This window comes from Sorex araneus, chromosome 1 (assembly GCF_027595985.1).
Source record: "Sorex araneus isolate mSorAra2 chromosome 1, mSorAra2.pri, whole genome shotgun sequence".
Lineage (NCBI taxonomy): Eukaryota > Metazoa > Chordata > Mammalia > Eulipotyphla > Soricidae > Sorex > Sorex araneus.
Genome location: NC_073302.1, coordinates 291360742 through 291383317, shown reverse-complemented (window position 1 = coordinate 291383317; position 22576 = coordinate 291360742). Strand labels below are relative to the sequence as shown.

The window sequence follows — 22576 nt, the reverse complement described above, 5'->3', positions numbered from 1 at the left end:
CAGAGACACACACCCTAACCACACGCGCGGCCTCGGCGACCTGACTTCAAGGGCTCCCGGTATTAGAGAGAGAGAGAGAGAGAGAGAGAGAGAGTGTGTGTGTGTGTATGAAGGTATTAGAAAGAGAGAGTGTGTGTGTGTGTGTGTGTACGAAGGTACGAGAGAGTGTGTTTGTGTGGTGTGTGTGTATGAAGGTATTAGAGAGTGTGTGTACGAAGGTATTAGAGTGTGTGTACGAAGGTATGAAGGTATGAGAGAGTATGTGTGTGTGGTGTGTGTGTACGAAGGTATTAGAGAGAAAGAGTGTGTGTGTGTGTGTGTGTGTGTGTGAAGGTATGAGAGAGAGTGTGTGTGTGGTGTGTGTGTATGAAGGTATTAGAGTGTGTGTGTGTACGAAGGTATTAGAGAGAGAGAGAGTGTGTGTGTGTGTACGAAGGTATTAGAGAGAGAGTGTGTGTGTGTATGTGTACGAAGGTATTAGAGTGTGTGTGTGTGTGTGTACGAAGGTATGAGAGAGAGAGAGAGAGTGTGTGTGTGTGTGTGTGTGTATACCAACCCAGGAGCGGGAGCCTGGCGGGTAGGAGCGGCCTTTCTGCTTGAGTCTGGGCACGGCTCGGGCCACAGACAGATGCTGCTTCTGGGAACCGGCCGGGAGGTGACGCGCAGGGGCAGGAAAGGAAGACGCTCGGGCCGGGCCGGGGCCCAGGACCACAGGCACGGGAAAGGTCCCGGGCAGAACTCGGCCTCGGGACGTCCCACCAGGGACATGGAGAAGGTGTGGGACCGGAGGGAGTCTCGGCCCGAGAGTGCAGGCCGACGGTGGGGGGTCCTGCGAGGCTGAGTCCAGCGTCCGGACGCGGGGCGCACACGCCAAGGGGCAGTGTGGAGGATGAGGCTCCCGCCAGCACAAGGCGACGGCCGACACGCATCTCTGACGCAGGTGACCCGCCCCCGAGGAATCGGGCAGCGGTGGGGTCACAACCAGCAGGACCCGGCAGCCAGGCGACACCGGGGGCCACGCGGTGCCAGGACTAGCCCGGGCTCTGCGCGTGCCAGGCCCCGCCCGCGCAGCCGAGACACGCCCACGGCACTTGTTTATTCCTTTTTTTTTCTCTCTTTTTGGGTCACACCTGGCAATGCTCAGAGGTTCCTCCTGGCTCTGCACTCAGGAATCACTCCTGGCGGTGCTCGGGGGACTCTGTGGGGCGCTGGGGATTGGACCCGGGTCGGCTGGTGTGCTATTGCTCCAGCCCCCGTGTCACTCCGGCTTTACCCCCCGTGGCCCGTCCCTGTGTCTCCGTCCCCAGGCGTCTGCTCAGGTCCCCTGCGGGGCGTCTGCTCTGCCGTGGCTCAGTTCCGGGTGTTCTCTCTTGGCACAGCTCCACGGCCGCTGCCTCTTCTGTCCTGGCAACTCCCCGCTCACGAGGGCAGGGTTCTGCCGTGCTGCGGTCCCAGTCACGGACTTTGTTCTCATCGCCAACACCATCCAATCACTGCAGACGCCAGCGCGAGTCCCGGGGTGCTTTGCCTGCGCCCCATGGTGGTGGGGCTCCAGTCCAGGGCGCAGCTAACTCTGAATCAGCTCTTGCCCGTGGGGTGAGACGTGGCTCCGTCTAGCCGTGGCCGCCGGGCGTCCCCCAGGGGCAGGAGAAACCGCCCTGTCCTCCACCGCCTGACCCCGGCTCCTGGGCTGCGATTCACCCTCGAGAGGGTTGATTTCCGGGATCTCAGTCTCGAGCCTGGCCCGACGCTGCTCTCCTGCCCGCCCCGTCCCCAGCGTGCTGGTCTCAGGACAGCAGCTCTGTGCCGGGGTTTTGCACGCCACTGCCCACCCCCACCCCCCGCCCCCCGCCCCCCTGCCACCACCTTTCCATGGTGCTTATTCTACTGCCCCGGGAATGCCCCCGGGACTTCAAGGATGGGGCTTGCGTTGGCTCTGCATCACGTTCTGAAGCAGGACAGGCTGGTCATCCCAACAATGCTGACCCTCCAGCCCCCAGCAGGCTCTCTCCGCATCCCCCTGTATCACCATCATCATCTTCTTTTTTAAAAAAATTTTGAAGGGCTGGAGAGATAGCACAGCATTTGCCTTGCACGCGGCTGACCTGGGTTTGATTCCCAGCATCCCATATGGTCCCCCGAGCACCGCCAGGAGTAATTCCTGAGTGCAGAGCCGGGAGTAACCCCTGAGCATCGCCAGGTGTGACCCAAAAGAAAAAGAAATGTGTGTGTGGGGGAACCACACTCTGCAGTGCTCAGGACTGACTTCAGGTTCTGAGCTTGGAGATCACGCACGGTGGTTCCCGGGGGACCAAACGTGGTGCTGAGGATGAGCCCTCCCGGCTGTGCTCTCTCTGGCTCCCCGAGCACCGCCTTGGCTTCCGGGCACCCGTCCTCCGGGCCCTGTCGGTGCCGAGGGACTTGTCCCCCTGCCCCCACAGTGGCGCCACGCCGGCTGTAAGCACAGCGGGTGTCTTCCTACTCCGGGGACCCCAGCGGGCCTGCCCCTCCCACCCGGCCCCCCAGCCCGGCGCTGAGAGCAGAAACAGGGTCACCATCTGCAGAAGGCGCGGCGGGCCTCCTGCTAGGGCAGAGGGGGGAAGCGGGCCGGGGCAGGCAGAGAGCACTGGGGAAGGAGCCCCAGGGTGGCTGGCCAGGGCCTTGGGGTGTGGGGGCCTCACAGTGAGGCCTTTTTAATTTTTTTTTTAAAGAAGCTTTGTCTTAAAAAACAGGAAAGATAAAACAACTTCCTCAAACGCCCCCTCCCCAGGAGACGCCCATCAGTGCCGGGGTGGGGGTGAGCCCGAGCCCTGGCTCTCGGCTGCCCTGCGCAAGCCTGAGCCTCCCGCTCGGGCTCTTATTTCCCCTGTGGTCAAGGATTCAAGAACCAACAAGAACATCTGTTAGCACCAGAAGCCCCCCAAGAAACGGAAAGGAGGGTCTGCCCCTGAGAGCTGCGGGAAGGGCAGGGTGGGGGCCCCCAGTCTGGGAGCCCCCAGGGGTCCAGCACAGCCCCCTGAGAATCACCAGCAGCGGCACGGTGCTCGGGGCGGGGGGGCCTCTGCCAGACCCGGGCTGGACTCCCAGGGCCACTGCTGCGCCGTCGCTGTTGGGGGGGCCCTCACCGGCACCCCCCCATGAAGCTTGGGAAGCCCCGACAAGGAAGGAAGGGAAGAAAAATAACTCTCTGGAAAGAGTGAGAAAGAAACTACCATCAGGTTCAAAAGAAGCACCGACCTTTGCGGGGTGGCAAACGCCCCCACCCGGCCCCGTGACCACCGCCACAAGCCGGGGGCCACCGACAGTGAGCAATGGGGGGGAGGCTCTGAAAGGCAGGGGGGCACCACGGGGATGGGGGCTCATGGAAGGAGGACGGGGGGGGGGGTGCGGGGGCGGGGAGGTGGGAAAGGGGAAGTAGCAAGGGGAGGAGGAGGGGAGGAGGGGAGTAGGGGAGGAGGGGGAAGAAGGGGAGAGGAAGGGGAGGGGGAGCAGGAGGAGGGGCGGAGGAAGGGGAAGAGGAGGGGGTGGAGGGGGAGGGGAACAAGAGGAGGAGGGGGAGGGGGAGGAGGAGGGAGAGGAAGAGGAGGGGGTGAAGGGGGAGGGGAGCAGGGGGAGGGGGAGGGGGAGGAGGAGGAAGGGGAGGAGGAGGGAGAGAAAGAGGAGGGGGTGGAGGGGGGAGGGGAGCAGGAGGAGGGGGAGGGGGAGGAGGAGGGAGGGGAAGAGGCTGGGGAGGGGGAGGGGGAGAGGGGGAGGGGAGGACGATGACAAAGGCGGGTGGAGGGGACAGCAGTGCCAGCACCAAAGGCAACTCTGGGGTGGCAGCCAGCGCCCACTTGAACGTGCAGATTCTGAACCCAGGACGCAAAAGAAAACGGAGCACCGGAGCACAACGGTCCTGCAGAGGTGGCTTTAGGCGGAGGTGACCAGAGCAGCAGTCCCTAGGCCCCTTGTGATTGTTTTTTCCTTTTTTCCTTTTTGGGGCCGGCCACACCCCTTGGTGCTCAGGGCTTGCCCCCCCCCCCCCGCCCCCGGCTCTGGGCGCAGGAATCGCTCCAGGTGGGGCTCAGGGGACCCAGTGGGATGCCGAGAACAGAACAGGCATGGCCAGCGCCCCCCCAATGTTCCAGCTTCCCAGCCCCCAGATGTAGGAGTCAGGGTCCCTGCCTGAGAGAGAGGGGCCGCGGGTGTGGGCGGGAGCCCTGCTCGCTGGGCCCTGCCCGGGGCTGGCCCTGGTGCCCCCGTGAGGAGCAGGGCCGGACACTGAGGCTCTCGACTGGCGCGGGGCCTTCCCACTCGGAGGCCGTGACCCCGGTCCCCTGTGCCCTCCCACGGCGTCCGCCCCTTCACCAGAAGCGGAGCTGCTCACGGGCGCGGGACTTCCCTCCCGGCCTTTTCCCTCGAGTGACAGGTCTGCACAAAGCGCAGGCACAGCCTCTCCCTATTTTTAGTCACGCCGACTTCTTCATTTGCTTTCTCTGCTGCTGTTTATTGTTTCCCTCCTCTCCCGGGACAGGGCAGCGGCTACTAACAGAACTTAAAGACGACCCTGACACCGGCAACACCCCGGGCCGGAAAGGACCTGGTCAGCGCTTCCCTGGCAGGGGCCGGAGCGGCGGGACAGGGCGCTGGACAGCGCAGCTGACCCAGGGTCGGTCCCCAGCATCCCACAGGGTCCTCAATTCCCGAGCACAGAGCCGGGAGTCAGCATGGCTGGGTGTGGCCCGCCCCCAATTTCCTGGAAAACAGAGACGAAGTAGCCTCCCCTTCCTCTCGGCCCCCCTTCCCGCCCCTAGAGGGCCCGTCCGCTGCCCAGACGCTCTCCCCCGAGGTTCTGTAGGAGGGAGGGGACGGGGGCGGGGAAGTCACACTTACAAGTCCACTTATGGCTACAATCCAGATGTAGGAACCAGAGGTGAAAAGCTATAAGGGAAAAAGAAAAAAAAAAAGGCAACTAAAAATGAAATTCAGCCGTAATCGTGCCCACTCAGCCTCAACATCCACTCCGCGCCACCGCAACGCGCCCGGACACGACGACACACCAATCCCGCCCTTGCGAAGAGGGGAAGGTCTGTGTCTGTCTGTCTGTCTGTCTTTGTTTCTGTTTCTTTCTGACCCGAGATCCTGACCAGTGGGCACTCCCAGTCTGAGCAGGTAAACGGCCCCCAGGAAACGGTCAGCGTTGATGCCATGGTGGCTGGTGCCGCTGTCCCCGTGTCCTCCCGTGTCCTCCCCACTGTTGCCATTTCCTTCCCTCCAGCCACGCCCCAAGCGGGAGCGGGACGATGGGCTCGGGGCCTCTCCGGTTTCCCAGCCACCGACGTCTGGGCGAGGGGCCATTAACCAGGTCAGAAGCCCCCCTGCCCAGTGCTCCTGCAGGCGCAGCCTGGTGCCCGGTGCCCGGCGTGGGCCCTGGCGTGGCCTTCAGGTTGGGGTGGGAGAAGCAGGGCGAGAAGGCCGGGCTCCGGACCCCGTGCCGGCGGGGGAGGGAGAGGCGGCATGGACAGAGGCGGGCCGGGGGCTGTGAGGGAGCCGCTCCAGAGCGGGCACGCGAGCTCGGCTGGTGGCCGGGGGGCTGGACTCTCGGCCGGGCTGGGGCGGGCACCCTCCTGGCACCCGCACGGGCAGGCTTGGGTCCTCACGAGTTTGTCTTTGTGAAAACCCCCCCAGCTCCTCCCAGCATCCTAAGACGCAGGCTCGATGCATGGGAACAGGAGGAGCCCCGAGGTGCCCGGGAGGGGGGTCTGTCAGCTCCTGCCTCCAGGTCGCCATGGGCATCCCCGCAGAGTAGGTGGGATGATTCCTGTGGGCCCCCGGGGCGTGGCTCTGCTTTGACAAATCTCCCGGGGCCCCAGCAGGACTTGGATGCTCGGTCTCTCCCGGCGGTGACGAAGTCCTTCACTACTCACACACCTGCACAGCAAACGGCCCCCCAGAAGCCACCGCGGGGGGCAGACAGGAGCGGGACTGTGCGTGTGGGACTCAGAGAGGAAGGGGGTCGCTCGCACCCACGCCACGGCGGGCGAGAACAACTCTGGATGCGTCTTCAGGCTAACAGGAAATCCACTGGGCGTCCCCAGCTCTGATATCAACATCTACCTCGCACACACACACACACACACACACACACACACACACATACATACACACACATACTCAGTCACACACACTCACACATTCTTACACACAGACTCTCACATTCACACCCTCACACACACACACACACACTCTGAAACACACATACACTCAAACACTCACACACACAATCACACACTCACACACTTAGACACACATACACTCTCATACATACACACACAGACATGCACACACAACACTCTTGGACATACTCATACACACTCTTACACAAACACACATACACTTGTAGACACACACTCACACTCACACTCACAGGCTCAGTGAGACCCGCGGCCGTGCCGTGCTCCCGGGTCAGCCCCCTGCAGTGACACTCACACTGCCAGCCTGGCCAGGGGTAGCAACAAGGCAAACGCTTCCCCCGTCTCGGGCGGGCGGCAGGCAGGGGCCGGAAGCCTTGGGGGGGGGGGGTGGGAGCCGCGTCCCCCAGCCCACTCGGGCGTGTTGCTTCCCTGAAAGGGGAACTGCAGGAAGGGCTGTCGGGCTCCCAGGAGGAGGAGAACAGGGCGGGAGGCGTGTGGCTGGAGCCCGTGCAACGGCCCTGGGAGCGAGGGGAGAAGCGCGCGGCAGCGCGGAAGTGAGAGGAAGCGCCGAGGGTTAAGAGGGGACGCGAGGGGCAGCTGGCGGGGACGCCGGCATCCGGTGGGGGCGTGTGGCTGAGGGTGGCAGGAGCACTGGCCGTGGAGCAAAGGCCGAGCTTCAGGCATGCAGCAGGAAGCAGCCATGTCGGAACTGCCGTGGGGGCGGGGGTGGGGGACACAGGGTGACATGCGTCGGAGAAGAGGAGAACGCCAGAGGGTCTGTGTCTGGGTGGGAGGCCGCCCTCTCGGCTGCTGAGCCTCACCACGGGCCCCGCCCGGACACTCGGCTACCGTCCCTCCGCAGGGCGGATGGGGACAGGCCCAGGAGTGCGGGCGGCAGGGAGGGGACGAGGTGAGGAGGGGCTTCTAGAAGGCTCCGGAGCGAGGGCTGGACCGCAGAGCGGGCCTATCCTCGCGGAGGTCGCCTTGGGGACTGGACTCAGGACGTCCATGTCCGTGTCCATTTTCTGCTGCTTCTGCCCCTCATTTGTTTCCACTTCACGCTGTGATGCTTTATTTTTCTTAAAAAAAAGTACTCACATGCTACTGTATGATAAAATTAAAAATATTTTCCACTGATACAAATTACAGTCACACACTCATACGGCCTTATCAGATTGTGAAAGGCTTCTTCACCTTGATGTTCGGGCTCAGTAACACTTCCTTTGAACATCTGATAGTGATCAGGAAGCCAAACTTATGGGAAAAAAAAAGTTTTCAAGGAGATCAAAAGAGACACACCCTCCCCCCAATTAAGAGAGAGAGAGAGAGAGGGAAAAAAAAAAAAGAAAGATTTCGGTTAGAAGAAGTGATGATAAGAATGCATACCGTACCTGCAGCCCCAGTATATAGATCAGCGTCTTGTTCGTGACGGCCAGCGGACCCAGCACTTGAGCCACCTGGACCCTCGGTATGGAGCAGTAAAACGGGACAAACAGAGCAAACAGAGGCGCCAGGCTGTGCAAACAGAGGAGAGAAATCACGATCACACCAGCGTCCAGGGCCCGCGGTAACACGCCTGAGCAGCCGGTTCCTGTCCGTAAAAGTCTCAGAAACACAGGCTGACTTCCCAAGTCTTACATGGGCATCCCATCCGAAATCACTTGGAGTTGGAGTTTCCTAGTTTGTGAAAAACAAAAAAAAAAGAAAAAGAAAAAGAAAAAAAAAACCCCTTGGTCCTCGGACAGTGACACTCTCACCGCCAGCGTCTCAGCGACTGTGGTTGAAACGTCAGGTGCGGTGGGGAAAAGCGTCCACGAGAGCGCCAGGGTCACACTTCCTCCCGGCCAGTTTCACCTCTAGGCTGGCCAGACACGGAGCAGGCATGGCCACGGCCACAGGCGGACGCACGAGGGCCGGCCGTTCCCTCCCGCAGACGCCCTCCCCCGCCTAGCCCCCCGCCCTCTTTTCCTTTCAGGTTTGGCCACACCTGGCGATGCTCAGGGCTCACTCCTGGCTCGGAGCTCAGGGGACACCCCCGGTGACGCTGGGGGCACCACCCGGGGTGCTGAGGATGGAGCCCAGGCCGGCCACATGCAGGGCAAGTGCCCTCCCGCCCTGCTGCTGCACCACCCCTCCCCTGCACTCCTTTCTGAAGCCAGACGCCCCCTTACCCCCCCCCTCCAGCCGCCCTCCTGCCCCTGCATCTTGGCTGGGAAACGCGACTGGATTCGTCTGGACCCGGTCAGAGGCGGCCCGCCAGCACCCTGCCCCTGCACCCCCACCCCCCTGCTGGCCGCCCGGCCCCCAGTTCCGGCCCAGCATTACTCCACCTGGCCACGGCCTTCGGTGGGCTCCCCGAGAGCGTGGGGGCCCTCGGCGGACACCCAGCATCCCTCTCCTCACTCTAGCGCCGCCCCCCTCGTCTTCTGCTCCCGCCCACCCCAGGCCCAGCAAGGGGTCCCTGCCCGGCACGCGTCAGGGGGTGGGGTGTGGCACCTGGACGCAGTGTCCCTCCGTTTCTCTCCGGGAAAAAGCGACTCAGCCTCGGGTCCCCGCCTGCTGCCCCGGAATATTCTGCCCAGCCAGCTGCCCCTGTCTATGGCTACTAAGTCACCTGGACAGCGTGCGTGTGTGTGTGTGTGTGTGTTGGGGCGGGGGTTGCCAGATAGCAGGGTCCCCCCAGCTGTGGGCTGGGGACAGTCCCGGCCCCGGACACGCCCTCTGACCCCCAGGCCCTGGGGTGGTCACGCCCTCTGGCCGACCCTTCCTGCCCAGCACGGAGGACTGCCCCTTTCCCGTGAGAAAAAGGCCAGAGCAACGTCCCTCCCTCCGGCAGAGGAGCAGGCCCGGCCCCTCCCGGCCGCTTGTGCGTGTCTGTCCTCTCGAGATGTCTCGGTTCGTTTGCTTGACTTTGGGTCACCCGTGGCGGTGGTCACCGGTGACTCCCGGCTCTCCGCTTGGGAGTTACTCCTTCGCTCGGGGCGCCATGCTGGGGCCAGGGACGGAACCCGGGCCAAGCTGTGCGCAAGGCGTGCGCGCTACCCATTGGGCTCTCTCTCTGGCCCCTTGAGATGTTTGGATCGTGTCAGTGAAAAAACATAAAACAACAGAAAACCTGCCAAATCTTCTCAACCCTAATCGAACCCAAACCTAAACCCAGTCAAGACATACTGGCGGCCGGCAGATGCCACCTCATGGGTAGCGTGCAATGAGCCAAGCTTACGAGTGCTGGCGGGGGTGGGGCCCGGACTGGGACCACCTCTGGGCCAAAGACCCCACAGCCTGGGGTGGGGGGGGTCTGTCAGCTGCAAATGGTTGGCACCAGCAGCCCCGCCCAGCCTGGCCACCCCCGGAGCCTGCCAGGGAGGGGGAGGGGTGTGCCCGCAGCAGAGGGGCGGCGGGACCGGCCAAGCCCGCTTCCCCCACCCCAGGGGCTCTGAGCGCTCAGGCAGCCGCGGGAGGACTCCCGAGTCTCTCCCTCCGGCGAGGCTGACCCTCCGCCCCCACGCTAGGCCCTGAGACAGGGGCGCCGGGCTTGGCGGACTGAGAGCCAGGGAAGGGAGACGGATTCTCAAAACAACACCTCAGCGTTGGTTTTTTTTTTTTTTTTTTCTTCTTCCCCCCATTCCATTCCTCTGAACTTAGCGGATTACGTGTCTCTAAGAACCGTCAGTCTTAAAAATATACAGTGATGTAAGCAAGGTCACCTCGACCGAAAAAAGAAAAAAAAAAGTACGACTTAGTCATTCTTGGCTTAAGGTCACCCAGAGACACCCCACTCGCGGGCGAGATCAACCACCGAGAGACACAGAGAGACGTCAGCTGGCAGGAGAGGGACAGACTCCGCGTGTCCTCTGTGGGCTGGAAAGCAGAAGGGAAGGGCAGTGACCGCCGGGCAAAGGATCCGAGAGCTGGTCTCGGGGCCTGAGCTCAGCGCAGGGGGGTGGGGGCCGGGGGGATACAGACGCTGGGCGGGGGTGCTGGGGGGCTGGACGCACGGACCCCCACCACGAGCAGTTTGCCTTGAATGGAATGAAACGAGCCGATCAATGAGCGACTCGTAAAGCATTGCTCTCCATCCCCCCCCACCGCTGGCTCTGGGCCACTCGGCGCCCCCCACCCTGGAGACCATCCCTGCCCACCCCACGCCCAGCCACGCCAGGTTCCTCCCCCAGGGACCCCCGGAACCTTCCCATTCCAGGAGCCTTATCAGTCCCCATCTCCTGGGCTAGAATGCGTGTGTGGGGAGGGGTTTCTGGGGGCTTCTGGGGGCTTCCGGGGGTGTTGGGGGGTCTGGCCCGATGCTCTGGCCCTGCTCGGGTGTGCCGAGTGAACGAGCCTCCTTCTGAAGGGGGAGGCAGCCCGGAGGATCGGACCCATCCTTCCCAGCCGAGGCTCCTTCCCGAGCTTCCTGCCTTTGCCCAGACAGGCTCGAAACACCGCCCCGTGGCCCCCTGGCCAGGGGTGGCCAGTGCGTGGGCAGCTCCGGCGACTCTGCCCGGGAGACCCTCCCCGACGAACTGAGCTCGCAGCCGCCCTGTTTACATTCCGCCCGGGAGCATGTGGGTGTCGCTGTGCCGAGGACAGTCCCCCGCGGGGTCCCCGCTCCGGCTCCTCTCACTGGGAGCTGGGAGAGACCCAGGGGAACCGGTGGGGCCGGGGCCTGGGCCGGCACGCCAGGGAGGGAAACAGGGAAGGAAAACCCCTCAGGCACCAACGGCCCCGGGAAGTGTCCGCAGCTGACTCAGGCCCAGACCACACGGCCGGCGACAGCGCTGATACCGGGCGCTGGGCTGGAAACTTCCCTCTGGTCTGTGACCCTGCGGAGACGATCATCCCGCTATTAGTCACCGGCCGCCTCTCTCGGGCCTTATTTTAGCCAGCACCTGTCTTGACACCGCGCGGGCACCTGTCTGGCTCCGGTTTGGACCGGCCGCGGCTGACCCCTCCAGCCCGGCACACGGGAGAAGGCCCCAGGGCATCTGCTCAGCCCTACAGCCAGCGCCAACCCCCTGCAGGTGCTCAAACAAACTCCGGGGAGGGGTGCAGCCCAGGGTCAGCCAGGGAGCAAACACCCCCCCCCTCGCTCTGTCCCCCTCCCTCCACAGCGGCGGCCACAGCTGCCTCCCCCTGGAACAACCACTGGACGTTTAAGCAACTTCAGAAGCCAGAGCCAGACCCAGCCAGCCACACCAGGGGGGTGAGGGGTAGGGGCGAGGCAGGGGTGGGGGGGAGTGTCTGCTCAGCCCTTTTCTGACGAGGTCTCTCTGTGCATCCTCGGAACCCCCCCAGCACGTACAGCCGAGGTTCCCCCCTACCGCCCTCTCAGCAGGGGAGAAGCTCCCAGACCCCGCGGGGCCCTAACCCCTGCGGAAATCAACCCAACTGTAGGGCAACAGATGGACAGCGCCCCCTAGGGGCTGGAGAGCACACAGTGGGGAGGGCGCTGGCCTTGCATGCAGCTGACCCACGTTCGATCCCCCGCACCCATGTACGGTCCTCTGAGCCCGCCAGGAGTCAGCCCTGAGCACTGCCCGGTGTGGCTCCAAATCCCTAAGGCCCCTCTGTACATCCCCCCAACATCCCAGGGTCCCAGGGCGGGGTGGCAGGGTATCACCTGCCCAATTTGGGAGACACTAGAAGACCCCAGAAAGTTCTACATGGAGCAGTTCTAAGGGGGGGGGTTGGGGAGGGGGAAGCCCTGGGGCTAGTCTGACTGAGTCCCGGGGTCACAGAATCACAACCTTTGGGTGGCCGCAGGGTCCAGGTCAAAGCATCTCCACAGGGCAACCAGGGGCACACCCGGCCCGCAAGACCCTCTCTCTGGCCTCACCCCTGCTCTCTGCAGCCGAGAGGCACACAGGCACCCTGTCCCTGGCCCCCTGGGGCTGGGCTGGCATTCCCGCCAGGAAGAAGGGGTCTCCAGAAGCCCCGGGCCCCAGCACTCTGATCTGCACTCTTATCTTCCTGTTTTATTTTATTTTTAAACCCCCTTCTATAAGACCCTGGGCAGAAAAGCACCAGCGGCTCCCTCACTGGTCAGGGGTTACTGTTTTCTGACACTTCCTAAGAATTTATTTATTTTTGGGGTGTGTGTGGGGGGGGGACCTTAGTCTGCACAGAAAAGTTTAGAAAAGTTCCACGAGGTATCAGCAATGCATAAATTCCACGGGGCTTTTTTGGGAAACGGTTCATACACAGAGAGAGATCAAAACACACACACACACACACACACACACACACACACACACACACACACACACACACAGAGAAAGCTCACTTCCCATTTGAAAAAAACCGAGGCAGCACATAAAAGGGTGTGGCGGGTACTCGGCTCAGTCAGGGCCAGCGCTATCGCTATCGGAGCTGCAGAGCCGCGGGCAGTCGCCCGCCAGCCCGCCCGCGAGGTAAGTTCCGAGACTCTCCATCGACTCCCGCCCGCCTCCCCAACCCCCAACAAAGTTCTCTCGAGCTACGGAACCTCAAGGGCGGCCGGGTAGGGTGAGGTCGAAGGCAAAGGCTGTGACTCTGCAGCTGCCGGGGGCTGATTCTGTGTCACCCGTCCCGAGTGGGCTCTGGGGGGCGGCGGGCGGGGGCAGGGGGGAGTCGGGCAGGGCTGATGGGCTACTGTGAAGCCAGGCGGGGGGCAACGGGCACGCCGGAAATATCTGTGCAGGAAGGCGGGCTTGACCTGGACTCGGCGAGCAGCCCGGCCGAGGGAAGAGGTGTGTGTTGGCGCCCGTGTATGCCACGTGTGGGGCAGGCGAATCCCCGAGGGCACGGACGGGGCAGGAGAGCCTCCGGGTGGGCTTCCTCTGCGCCCCGGGCGCTCGGGGGCCTTCTCTGCGGCCTCTGGCCGGAAAGCGGGAGCAGAGACCCCAGGCGAGGGGCGGGGAGCGGGCGGGCCGGGGTCTCCGACCTCTAGAGGCAGAGCCGGGGGAGTCGCAGGTGGCGCTTGGGCAGAAGGGGACGGCAGCTCTGGGCAGCGACGGGGGCCTGGGGCAGGGCACGGGGGGCTCCTGGTCGTGACTGTGGGCGCTGCCGCCCCCGCTGCTGACTCTGCCTGACCCTCGTCCCCGTGCTCCCGGCAGCACCGACTGTCCGGGGGCAGGAAGAGGCACCTCCTCGTGTCCGGCTCTGGGCAGCTGCCCACTCAGGGGGGTTCTGGGCATCCGGCCCCGCCGGGGGCCGGGCTGGGCAGCTTCCTGCGGGCGTGCAGGTGGAAGGCAAGCCCCGCTCACGGGGGTCCTAAGCAGCAAACTCCCTCAGCGGGGTCTCCGGGGGGAGGGTCGGGCACTGTCCCTGCACCCAGGGCCTCCAGGGCAGAGGGTCTAAGGCGCCAGCACGGCGGGGCGGGCAGGTTCGCCCCAGGGCTGCCGGCAGCGGGAAAGCCGCACAGAGACAATCAGCGTAGGGCCAATCGGCTGTGCGACTCGCCACCCCTGAGGGCAGGCTCAGGGAGCGCAGGATGACGGGGGAGGGGGGCACCCGCAGGGGTGGCCAGGGGCAGGCGTGCGTGCCAGCCTCGTGTGCTCGATCCGCAGCGCACATGCCTGGGAACTGGGGTGTCTGAGCCCACGCTGAGAGCCCCCCGACCTTGAGGGCCCGTGGAAGCTCGGGGGGGCCCCGGCCCACAGCCCCGACACGGAGGGTGCGGCAGACTCTGGGGACAGCCTGTGCGGTGCGCGAGCCGGCGGGCAGGGGACCACACTGTGGGCAGGGGGGCGGCTGGGCCCGGGCGGTCCCCTCGGGGCCGTGCTGCTGGGACTGCGGCCCCGAGCCTGTGCGAGCAGCAGCCCGGCGAGGGCGCCCGCCCGTCCCGGGGCGCGGGTGGGGGGCGGCGGGGGCACTGGGCCAAGTCTCCAGGGCCCAGGCGCACAGGCACTCGCGGGTCCCTGGGGCCCCGTGCCTCGGTGGGGCCAGGGGTGAAACCCAGACCCGGAGACCCTTTCCTTTGGGGCATGAGGGGCGCGTCGTCCTCACAGTCCCTTCCCCTAGCGACCGAGGGTGGAGACAGCCCCGGGGCCACGAGGACGAGGGTCTCCCTCTCTCGGCCCCCCTCCTCCTCCCTCCCTCCTTCTCCTTTTTCTCTCCCTCTTTCCCTCTCTCTCTTCTCTCTCCCCATCTCTCTTTCTCCTTCTCCCCCTCTCTCCTCCCCCTCCTCTCCCTCCCTTTCTCTCTCCTCTTTCTCTCCCTCTTTCTCTCTCCCCCTTCTCTCCCTCCCTTTCTCTCTCTTCTCTTTCTCTCCCTCTTTCCCTCTCTCTTTCTCCTTCTCACCCTCTTTCCTCCCCCTTTTCTCCCTCCCTTTCTCTCTCCTCTCTTTCTCTCCCTCTTTCTCTCTCTCCCTCCATCCCTCTCTTTCCCTCTTTTTCTCTCTCCCTCCATCCCTCTCTCCCTCTTTCTCTCTCTCCCTCCCTTTTTCTCTCTCTCCCTCTTTTTCTCTCTCTCCCTCCATCCCCCTCTCTCTCTCCTCTCCCAGCTGGCAAGCCAGGAGCGGGGGTGGGGCCCGGAGCCCAGAGGAGGGACGCGTCCAGGCTGTCCACTCGCAGCACTGCCCGCCCCATTCCCGCCACGGGAGCCGTCAGGGGCCCCTGGGAGTGGAACGCCGCCCCCCGCAGACGCCCTACCCTGGGTGGCACCTCGAGGGCACGTGCGGCCCTGCCCAGAGAGGGGGCAGGCGGCGGCCAGCACGCCACCTTCCCAGGCGCGGGGGCCGGCCCAGGAGCCCAGGGGCGCGTGGCTGCCTCAGGGCACGTCTGCGTGGCCGACTGAGGGGCGGCAGCGGTGGGCGGGGGCGTCCTCGGCCCCTCGGCCCGGCCCCACGCTCTGGGCCCCCTGAGCCCCGACACCCCGGTGCTGCGATGAGGCGGGCGCGTGGCCGGGGGACAGCGCGGCCCGGGCCAGAGCACCGCCCTCGGCGCCCGGGGCCCACGGAGCCTGCGGCAGCGCGGCTGTGGCGTGGCCAACGCTGGGGCTTCCTCCTTGTGGTGTGCCGTGAGGTCGCCACGAGACCAGCGCGCGTGTGAACGGGGCTGCCCGGGCCCGTCGCACTCAGGGCCGAGGCCCAAGGAAATTGCTCGAATCCGCGCCTCTGCTTTCCAGGGTGCCGGGGGTTCACACGGGGACGTGAGGGGGGCGGGACGGGGCAGGCCTCTCCCGGCAAAAAGGACTCGCAGTCAGCACCGGGCCGGGCCGGGTGACGGTCCTACTCGCCTCCCGCCTCGAGGAAGAGCCGAGACGGGAGCTACTTAGGCGAGGGGGCGGGGCGTGGGAGGTCAGCCCCCTGCTGCCCCCTGCTGCCCCCTGCCCACCCCCTGTTGCACCCTGCAGCCCCCCAGCCGCCCCCGAGCCAGGCCCCAGCGTCATGGCCAGGCTGGCCATGGTCTCAGAGCACCAGCTACCCTTGAGTCTGGGCCGTTTCCTTAGACGGCCCCAAAGTGCGAGTGGGCGAGCCGGGCACGGGGAGGGGGCTTAGTCTGTGGGTGGTTTTGCTCCCGCCCCCCCGCCGTCCGTGGCTCGAAGAACCTGCCAGCTCATGTCAACATGTCCGGTTATGCAAAAGCCAGGGGAGGGGACGGTGTCGCAAGCCAGGCCATTGACCCTCGAGGATTCTAAACAAAAACTGGGACAGGCTGGGGGCGGGGAGGGGGGCTCCCCTGGGGGCGCCGGGAGCTCACGAGGGTCACGCAGCTCTCAGGCCTGATGGCAGCAGGGGGCAGACCCCCAGTGCCCCGAGAGCGGGCGGGCGAGGGGCTCTCGGGCGCCCCACGCTGTCCTGCCTTTCCTCTGGCCTCCACAAGCTGCCTCCGACTGTCCTCGGACCCGGGGCTCCCTCGGGGGCCGGAGAAGCCGGGGAAGAGGCAGCGCGGGCGCCTCCTGCGGTTGTTCCTCCGGGCTGGGGACGTGGCCAGGCCACAGCCCCGGGAAGTGCAGCCCCACGAGACCCCCGGGGCCGCCCCTGGAAAGTGGGTCAGGTGAGGGCCTGGCTGTGAGGTCACGGAGGAAGAAAGGGGGGCGGGCAGCCCAGAGGCAGGGATGGGGCCGAGATGGCATGGGCCGGGTCTCAGCAGATGTCTGGGAACCTCTAGAGAGAGCTGGGCTGATGCGGGTGGGGGGGGGAGCCCCGGGGGGGAGGGAACGACACCCCCAGCTGGGACTGGCCAAGGACCAGGACGCCAAGGACACGCAGGATTTCTCCTTGTCCGTGTGGGGCGTGACTAACTCGGCAGCCCTCAGGGGCCGGGAAAACGCGACTGCCCATGCGGGGCTCAGGGCCGGAGGCCCCGGGCTGGCCCGCCTCGCCCGCAGCTGGGCACGGGGCGGGGGAGGCTGGAGGGCCCGTGGGCAGCCACGGCTCAGCCACAGGGGGAGATGCAGGTGAGCACTGGGGGCCGGGTGACAGGCACCTGGCGGGAAGGGCCGCCCTGCAGCATGGGCTTCTTTCTGGAGATGCACAGAGACACACACACACACACACACACACAGAGGCACACACAGGCACACACACACAGAAGCACACATATACACAGAGACACGTATACCATGCACACAGAGACAGACACACACAGACACACACACATGCACACACACATATACACACACGGACACACACACGGAAACACACATGCACACACACAGAGACACACACGCAGACACATATGCACATACATTCGTGCGCCACACACACACACACACACACACACACACACACACACACACACACACTTCCCCCACAGACCTGTCGCTCATCTCCCGGCAATTCAGGTTCAGTGTTTAAAAAAAACACAAACCCTTGACTGGCGGCCACGGAAGAGAGGGCGTGTCTGGCGGCCGCCGTGGCCGAGGGCTGCCTTCCTCAGCTCCTTTTGCGGCTGCACTTTCCCCTCGGGGCACCACCCTAGCACAGAGAAGGCCACGCGCCCGCACTCTTCGGACAGTTGGCCCCTCCAAGGGCGGGCGGCGTGTGCGAGGCCCCGGCGGCCCCGCGACCCCGCTTCTCCCCTCACCACCCAGGCCGGTCACACAGGCCCCCCGGGGCCTCCTCCTGGGGTGATGCCCGGGAAGAAGATCAAAACTATTTTTCACGGAAACTAGACCCGAAAGAAAGAAAAGTCTGCCCCCAAGGTCCGAGGCTTGCCGGGACCCGCGTCCCTCCCACGGCCGGCTGAGTTCCTGGAAAGATTCCTCACAGGGCCCTTTCCCAGCCAGCCGGGCCCAACCTCGCTTCCATCCCACACTACAATCCCCGTGGTCTGAGGGGAACGGGGTTCGAGTCACACCTCGGGATGCTCGGGCCTCATGGCCCGGCTGTGTGCAAGACAAACGGCCTTCCCGCTGCCCTGCCTCTCCGGCCCTGCCTCTCCAGCCCTACCACTCCCGTGGTCTTGCTGAAAATCGCTCCGTCTTCGTCTCCCAGTGCAAACGATATATCCTGTAGCATTGTTTTGTCTGTCCCCTGAATTTTTGCAGTTATCTTAATTTTCTTCTGCGTTCCAGATTCTTGCGTTCTGTGTTTGTCTAATACTTTTACTATTTTTCCTTATTTTACCCTTTTACTATTTTCCTTATTATTATTTTCTAAATGAAAGCTTCCCAGACTGGCTCCATCTCTTGTAGAATTCTTCACCCCCTCGCATCCCACTTTCAGCACACTGGACTCTTGCCACTGGGTTCTAAGCACTTCCCAATGGGAACAGTGATTTCTTAACCCGGGAGTTCCTGACAAGGATCAGAATTCTAACCCGGAGGGTATCTTTTTTAATGACTCCCCCCCCGCCCCCCCCCCCCCGCCTACCCCCACCTCGTTCCGTATCTTTTCCGTGCTCCGTCCAAGTGGGGTTGCACTGTGGCCAAGAGAAGCTGAGCTGCCGAATAGCTTCTGAAAGCTCCCAGGGCCATCAGCGGTGTCCCTGGGCACCAACCCCCCAAGGCCCGCCCAGTAAGTCCCCACGATCTGACACATTCTAAGAGATGCGTGTTCAGCGCTGTTGCTGCGGTTGTGGCTTTGTGGCGTGATGACAGTTTCGTACTTCCTGTGGACGGCCCCGGGTCCGGGAATGCAGACTACACATGAAGGGCAATTCTTCTCTCCCGCTCACCCCGTTCCTCCGGCTCCCCTGGGCCGGGGTCAGCGTGGCACTGGCTTTTCTGTGCCTTCGACCACCCCAAATGACTCTGACTGACTAGCCCTTCCACACTGTGTGGGGTGGTTCTCTTAAAAAAAAAAAAATTCCCAGCTGTCGTTCTCCTGCTTTTAATAGGCGAGTTGGAGGCATTCCGTTTACGGGGACCCACCTCCCCTCCCCGTTCCAGGCTGCTCCGTACCCACCGCCACCTCCTGTAAGATCTTCCCTCTATTAATAACAACCTGCACTTTCACTTCCGCTCCCCACACTTGCGGGACTTCCTGATTTACTTACTCACCTACGGGTGACCTGAGCACCACACAGAGGCCCCCGCCGGAACCCAGGTGCGCGCCCCCCCCCAGGGGTCTTCCAGCGTCCAGGGGTGAGGCTGCTAGAGCAAAGCCAGCAGAGGCCCCCAGGGGCGGGGGACGGGGCTGGGCAGCCGGCGACGGTGGGCACGGGTTCCCTTTAACAGACCCCCGCCAGCACCCTGGCTCTCGTGGAAACTCTGCCCCAGCTTAGGTGACTTTCTCACGGGATCTGGTCGGGAAAAAATGATGCAGAAATTCTTTGCTTCCTAAACATAACCTCACGGAGTCGAGGCTCTGTTCTTCCGGACGTTTGGCAAAGTTCGCCTCATCTGTGGAGCTGCTGCTTCTTTTGTTTGTCTGTTTTGTTTTGGAGTCATGCCGGGCAGTGCTCAGCTTTTGGCTCTGCTGGTGGTGTTCGGGGGGGACTTATGGGATGCTGGGAATCAAATGCCCTACCCACTGTGCTATCACTCCAGTCCCTCCTCTATGTGGAGTTTCATTTACTGGAGTTTTCTGCTTTTCAGAGTGGGGCTTACGTTTCCGTGACAAGAAAGGGGCTACCAGGAGTTCCAATGTCTGCCAGGGCAGTGGCTAAGCCAACAAGGAGCTACCCCGGGGAGGCTGGGGCTCTGTGAGTGTCGGTCCCCTCAGCACTCCCCAGGAGACACCCCGAGCCCTTGGCATGACGCACGCTTCCCAGAGCCACACACAGATACTTCCCGGGAGGTCTGAAACGGGCAGAATGTTATAGGTAAATTATACCTAAAAAGAAAAAAAATCCACAAGGGAGATGCGGGTTCTGCTCTTCCCCAACATGCCAGGTGAGGGAAGGGCCTGCAGGGATGCTTCACGCCATGCACAGACGTGGCACGGGGCAGGGATGGAGGCCGAGTATGTCGGTAATGGGAACGCTTCTGCAGAAGGCAGCGACGCCTCTTCTTTCTCTTTGACGTTTCTCTCTTTTTGTGGTGGTTGCCTCCATCATTGCCATTTTCTTTTACTTTTATTTACTTATTTTTGCGGGGGTGGGGAGTGGTGGTGGTGGGGGGGTGTCACCCCTGGCGATGATGCTCAGGGCTTACTCCTGGGGGTGCTCGGGGTTCCCTACGGAGTGTGGGGGATCGAGCCCGGTGGCCGTGCCGGGCGAGCTCCCCCCTGCTGCTCCCCGAGGCTCTCGTCCCCTTTGTGACTGAAGGCTGGACTTTCAGTTCCTGGCGGGGGCCGGGCTTGCGCTCAGTCTCTTCTGGTTAACACAAATCAGATCACCGTGTGGAGGCCGTGTTTCATGACACAGACCTGAAACTGATTTCATTTCCTGGCACTGGTAACTCACTTGACACCAAAAAAAAACAGAAAGAAAGAAAGAAAGAAAGAAAGAAAGAAAGAAAGAAAGAAAGAAAGAAAGAAAGAAAGAAAGAAAGAAAGAAAGGAAGGAAGGAAGGAAGGAAGGAAGGAAGGAAAAGAGAGAAAGGAAATAAAAGAGAGAAAGAGAGAGAGAGAGAGAGAGAGATAATAAAGTCCAAAGCGTAAGCCACAGTTTTACGCTTTCTGAAATCTGGGGGCTGCTCCCCATGATTTAACTGTGAACCAGACGATGATTCAGAAAAATGGACGGGGACAGACTCTCGTCCCCAGGCCTGTGGGCCCTATTTAAGCGGCTGTTTCTTTGGCTTGGGCATTGCCAAAAACCATCAGGGCCCAAGAGTGAAGGACCCTCTGCTCCTCCTGCCAGCCCAGGTTTCATCTCAGAGATCTTGCAGATTATATATGCTCTTTTTTTTTGGCGGGGGCGGGGGGTCACACCCGGCAATGCTCGGGGGTTCCTCCTGGCTCTGTACTCAGGAATTACTCCTGGCGGTGCTCAGGGGACCATATGGGATGCTGGGAATTGAGCCCTGGTCGGCCGCGTGCAAGGCAGACGCCCTCCCCGCTGTGCTATCGCTCCAGCCCCTCAGATTATATTTTTTAAAGCTAGCTCGACAGACGGCACCTCCTCTTGGCTTGGAGTAACACATGCTTTTTAAAAAAAGATCCTTGCTTTTCCCCTAGTGGTGCTCAGGGCTCGAGGGGGCGTACGTGGTGCCAGCGCTCACCCCGCTGTGCCCGTCCCCGGGGAAGCCCCTCTCCCCCTCTCCCCTGGTGCTTGTCGCTGAGTGTAACTGTGTTTTGGCTCTTCCGCAGAGACCCCAAGGCCCCGTGGCCGGCCCGACGCCGAGATGGACCCCAACCTCACCGGCGGCGACTGTGACCTCTACGCCCACCACGGCACGGCCAGCGTGCTCATGCCCCTGCACTACTGCGCCGTCTTCGTCATCGGGCTGCTGGGCAACGCGCTGGCCCTGGTGGTCATCGTGCAGAACCGCAAGAAGCTCAACTCCACCACGCTCTACTCCACCAACCTGGTGGTGTCGGACATCCTCTTCACCACGGCGCTGCCCGCCCGCATCGCCTACTACGCGCTGGGCTTCGACTGGCGGCTGGGCGAGGCGCTGTGCCGCGTCACGGCGCTGCTCTTCTACATCAACACCTACGCGGGCGTCAACTTCATGACCTGCCTGAGCGTGGACCGCTTCGTGGCCGTGGTCCACCCGCTGCGCTACAGCCGCATGAAGCGGGCAGAGCAGGCCAAGGGCGTGTGCGTGGGCGTCTGGCTGCTGGTGTTCGCCCAGACCCTCCCGCTGCTCGTCAGCCCCATGTCCAAGCGCGAGGGCAACCGGACGACGTGCATGGAGTACCCCAACTTCGAGGAGACGGCCGCCCTGCCCTGGGTGCTGCTGGGCGCCTGCCTGGTGGGCTACGTGCTCCCGCTGGCCGCCATCCTCTTCTGCTACTCCCGCATCTGCTGCAAGCTCTTCCGCAACGCCCGGCAGAACCCGCTGGGCGAGCGGTCGGGCGTCAACCGGAAGGCGCTGCACACCATCGTCTTCATCATCCTGGTCTTCGTGCTCTGCTTCACGCCCTACCACGTGGCGCTGGCCCAGCACATGGTGCGGAAGCTGGGCACGCCCGGCCCGCTGGGCTGCGGCGCCCGCTACTCCTTCCAGCTGGCCCTGCACGTCACCGTCTGCCTCATGAACTTCAACTGCTGCATGGACCCCTTCATCTACTTCTTCACCTGCAAGGGCTACAAGCGGAAGGTCCTGAAGATGCTCCGGCGGCAGGCGAGCGTCTCCATCTCCAGCGCCGCGCGCTCCGCCCCCGAGGACAACTCGCGGGAGATGACGGACACCCAGACCATGGTGCACTCCAAGTCCCTGAACGGCGGCAAGTGAGGGAGGGCTGGCCGGGGCCGCGTCTCAGGGGGGGGCTGCACGGGCAGCCCCAAGGCCTCGAGGGCCAAGGACGGGCACGGGGGCTGGAGAGAAAGCCCCAGAGCCTCGAGGGCACAAGGACTGCCCCGCTCCCACCTTAGAAACTCCGTTCGGGCCGGGCAACCATTTCTGACTCTGACTTGGGAGCCAACGGATACTTTGGGGTATTTTTCACACGCCAGCGAACAACGTGAAATGCCAACGTATATTTGCCATTTTTCACGCGGGACAGCGACGGTGACAAAAGCAAGACCCTACTTTGGAAGTAAAATCTGACAGCGACAGAGAGACGACTCCAGTAACCCAGGATAAAAAGAAAAGCCCACCGTCAGCGAAAAAAACCGTTTCATTAATATGTCCTGCCGACGGGCTGGCCGAGGCCAGAAAGACTGTGAAGACGGTGTAACTGTCCAAAATGTCAATACTGTAATATAGTCTTTTTGGGGGGAGGGGGCGTTAATGTTATTTCTTCGACCTGCGCTTCCTTGTTCAGAGAAACAGGGGCTTCATCCCTTTACGGACAGCCGCTCTTGTTTTACCTTTGTCCTGGACCACTTTGCTTTGCAAAGGACTTTTCTGAAATAAAGAGATACTGCAGGTAGACACCTGTCCTCCGCGCGCACGTTCTGCTAGGGGCAGAAGGTCACAGGGAGACG

General features: G+C 62.9%; 2 protein-coding genes across 2 annotated transcripts in view; one reads left to right on the top strand and one right to left on the bottom strand.

Moving 5' to 3' along the window:
• The window catches only part of UBAC2 (UBA domain containing 2), a 95638-nt gene that overhangs the window by 18857 nt on the left and 54205 nt on the right, over positions 1 to 22576 (bottom strand). Inside the window, exons 5-6 of the mRNA XM_055121819.1 lie at positions 7565 to 7688; positions 4873 to 4920 (exon numbers count right to left, since the gene is read on the bottom strand). Of these exons, the coding sequence (XP_054977794.1) occupies positions 4873 to 4920; positions 7565 to 7688 (172 nt within the window). The remainder of the gene's footprint in view (positions 1 to 4872; positions 4921 to 7564; positions 7689 to 22576) is intronic.
• Positions 20826 to 22355, top strand: GPR183 (G protein-coupled receptor 183). The gene has a single exon (XM_004614063.2). It carries the CDS (start codon positions 20826 to 20828, stop codon positions 21879 to 21881), a length of 1056 nt encoding a protein of 351 aa, XP_004614120.1. The 3' UTR covers positions 21882 to 22355.